Source organism: Chinchilla lanigera, unplaced genomic scaffold (genome assembly GCF_000276665.1).
Source record: "Chinchilla lanigera isolate Chin_1 unplaced genomic scaffold, ChiLan1.0 scaffold00036, whole genome shotgun sequence".
Lineage (NCBI taxonomy): Eukaryota > Metazoa > Chordata > Mammalia > Rodentia > Chinchillidae > Chinchilla > Chinchilla lanigera.
Window position 1 is genome coordinate 238939 of NW_004955437.1, and position 2999 is coordinate 241937.

General features: G+C 56.7%; 1 protein-coding gene across 5 annotated transcripts in view; it reads right to left on the minus strand.

Moving 5' to 3' along the window:
- Positions 1-2764, minus strand: part of Abhd16a (abhydrolase domain containing 16A) — a 14296-nt gene extending 11532 nt beyond the window's left edge. Inside the window, exons 1-5 of one of the 5 annotated variants that reach the window (XM_013516848.1) lie at positions 2039-2483; positions 1697-1795; positions 1444-1500; positions 633-699; positions 321-407 (exon numbers count right to left, since the gene is read on the minus strand). In XM_013516848.1, coding sequence (XP_013372302.1) covers positions 321-407; positions 633-699; positions 1444-1500; positions 1697-1795; positions 2039-2125 — 397 coding nt within the window. In that variant the 5' untranslated portion in view covers positions 2126-2483. Of the gene's footprint in view, positions 1-320; positions 408-632; positions 700-1443; positions 1501-1696; positions 1796-2002; positions 2484-2567 lie in introns of those variants that run through there. The other 4 variants (XM_005389356.2, XM_005389357.2, XM_013516850.1 and 1 more) reach the window with 4 other exon arrangements.
- Between the last annotated feature and the right edge of the window lie 235 nt (positions 2765-2999).

A 2999-nucleotide genomic window follows, 5' to 3' on the forward strand; every position in this document is an offset into this window, starting at 1 on the left:
TGCCGCTGAGCTAAATCCCCAGCCCCTATATTCATCTTTTCTAGAAAATAGCAAACTCCCAATTCTCCACAGTGAATATAATCATTACGTATTGCAAACATGTACTAATAAAAAGAAAAAAGAAAATTTAAAAAAAGAAAACAGCATGCTTCTCTGTGAGTTATGTTTGCATATTTATGACCTAAGGCCCTCGAGGAACCACCAGGTCTTAGACCATTCTCAGTTATTCCCCCTCCGGGCCTAGCTTCAAACTGCATTTGCAGAAAGTACTGAACATTTACCCAGGGACAGTGGATCCAAACCAGCTGCTCTCCACCTACCTCGGAGGCAGGCGATGCCGGCCAGCAGCAGCAGCAACGTCCCCGCGTAGTGAGAAAACGGCACCACTTTGGACAAGCTCAAGTAACCTGGGGGAGACAGGGGCGGCGTGAGCAGCTCTCCGCTGCCCCGTCAGCCCTTCCTCCCAGCCCAGCCCCAGCCTCCACCCCCGGCCTCTCCTGGGCGCAGTGACAGCCTCGGAGGGGAGAGGAAGCCAAGTCATCCACACAGGCCTCTCCTTCTCTTCAGGGGTCCGGCTCATCTGCCAACAACCTGCCCGCTCCCTGCCCCACCTCCTCTCAAACCACACTGACCTTTCCTGTATAAGTAGAAGAAGGCGAAGGGAGAGGAGTAATAAGAGATGGACCAGAAGACTGAAGCCTGCAGCAGAGAGACAGGGACAGGCGATCAGTACGCACACAAGTGTGTGCACAAACACGTATACATGCATGCGCAGAGGCACAGGTCTGCCCTTCCCAGGCCTAGGCTCTGAGCAGGGTGAGTAACCCGAGGAATAGCATATCAAACACCTATTCGGTGCATGCCGTCGTGCACACAGTAGGCACTCAATATCCGTTCAAATGTGTTGTGTCAGCGCATAATGGAGGCTGGAAAAACTGGGTACAGGTTCTGTCGTGGTCCTCTAATCGCCCCCAGACATAATTTCACCACATTTCAAGGCCAGTGTCTCTGTCGGCTCGAGTTAATCAAGCCTTCTCAATTGACCCTGCTCAGGACAGCCCCTGCCCTGGTCCCCAAGAGATGCGCCAACGTCACCATAGGAACCCTGCCAGAGAGAACAGCTGTCTCTGCAGCCGAAGAGGTTAGTTGCCAGGGAGGACAGGTCACTGGGGACTGCAGGACTGAGCACCTGCAGATGGCCCCCAGGGTAAGCATGTTTTCCCCAGGGCTCAGCCTGCCCCAGAGAAAGCCACACTACATACCGAAGGGGAGCGCCAAGTGTGCACACCGGGGAGTGTGTTAGTGCGTGTTGTGTTAGACAGGCCTGTGTGGTGTTAGCAGAGCCCTAGGCATCCCCACCCCCAGGGGCACCGTCTCCGCCCGGATCAGGAAGGCAGCTGGGGCTGAAAAGATGCACAGCCGCAGCTGCCAGGGCAGACATACCAGAGCCAGGATGCTGTCCGCATGCTTCTCCAGGGCACGGGGCTGATAATAGGTATCCTGCAAAAACAGACGGCCCGTGAAGGACCCTACCTGATGCCGGGCCCTTCGCCTCCCCTCCCGGAAGCTCTAACATGGGTCCTTCCGTTCTACCTTCCTTGGCTATCTTTCCTGGGACACCCTGGCCTTCACAGAATCCACCCTTCCTCACCCCAACCCTGAGCCTGATTTCCCACCCCTGCCCAGCAGAACGAACACAAGGCGCTGGACTGTGAAGCAAAAGTGAAGGCGACTTTTGCTCCTTTTCCGGTGAGCATGTACAGAAGGGGAGCGGGTGACAGGTGACTCCATGACGCTTCCAAGAGAAAAGAGCAACAGAAGTAAGAGTTGGTCGATTAAGAAAAGAGAATGTGGGGGGCTGGGGATTTAGCTCAGCAGCACAGCGCCTGCCTGGCAAGCGCGACATCGTGAGTTCGAGTCCCGGTACCGGAGAAGAAAAAAACAGAGAGAGAATGTAGCCAGGGGTGGGTGGTTCGGGGTAGAAAACATAATTTGAGATTACCAACACAAAGGCAGGGAGAAGCAGGGGACAGCCTACCAGCAGCAGCAGGTCCAGGAAGGCAAAGACTTTGGGGTCCCCCCGCCCCCGGGCTAGGTTTCGTGGGTAAGGGAAAGACGGATACATGCTAGGTAGAAGTCATTCTCAAATTGAAGGCCAGTTAGAGGGAAGTTAGACAGGGCCAGGGAAGGCACCAAGGGCTAGCGAGGAAGAAGCTGGGGGAGCCGACGGCAAGACCCGCCAGCCCCCCGGTCCGCGCAGGGTCTCGGCAGGGCTTAAGGCTCAACCGGGACCGGCGCGAACCACGGCAGACGGCCGGGGGCCGGGAGGGACAGGCAAGGGCTGGAAGTCGGGATGAGACAGCGGCGCTCGATCAGGGCTACAGAGAGGAGGCGGCCGGCCCGCAGGCGTGACTTGAACCCAGGAAGCACAAACGGCGCAGACTTTTTGGACAACTAGCTTGACAAGCAGGCGCCCCCGATTTCCAATAATGGGCACTTCTGGAGAGCAAAGGCCGGGAAAGGTTTGGACCGTACCATGTTCTTGAGCAGGGGGGAACTCGACTCACCCAGGAGCTGGAAGGGGGGTTAGTGACTGAAGTTGGAGTCTCGGGGACGCTGGACGGGGCCCTTTCTGAGTCCCTCTCCCGGTAGATTTTGTAGAGCCGGGGTCCTAGGACACAGCTCAGCAGCTTCGCCATGGCCCCGGCTCGGGCCGCTGCTCTCCCAGCAGCAGGTTCCCCCCGCGGGCCCCGCCCTCGCCCGCCTCTGAGGAGCTGCGTGCCCCCAACGTCAGCACGTACCGGTTCCGCCTCGCGCGCGGCGTCGAGACATCTTTAGCGCTCCTTGCGAAAGTTTTCGCTCAGTTGGACCTACGGGTACAGCAATGGCCAGAAATTATTTGGATGCGTTTGACACAGGAAGTTAGAAAATTGTCAGGGATAGTTAAGTCATTTTTTCCTATCCCTTGCTTTCGAGAGATAGTAGAAAGAGTAGGAACA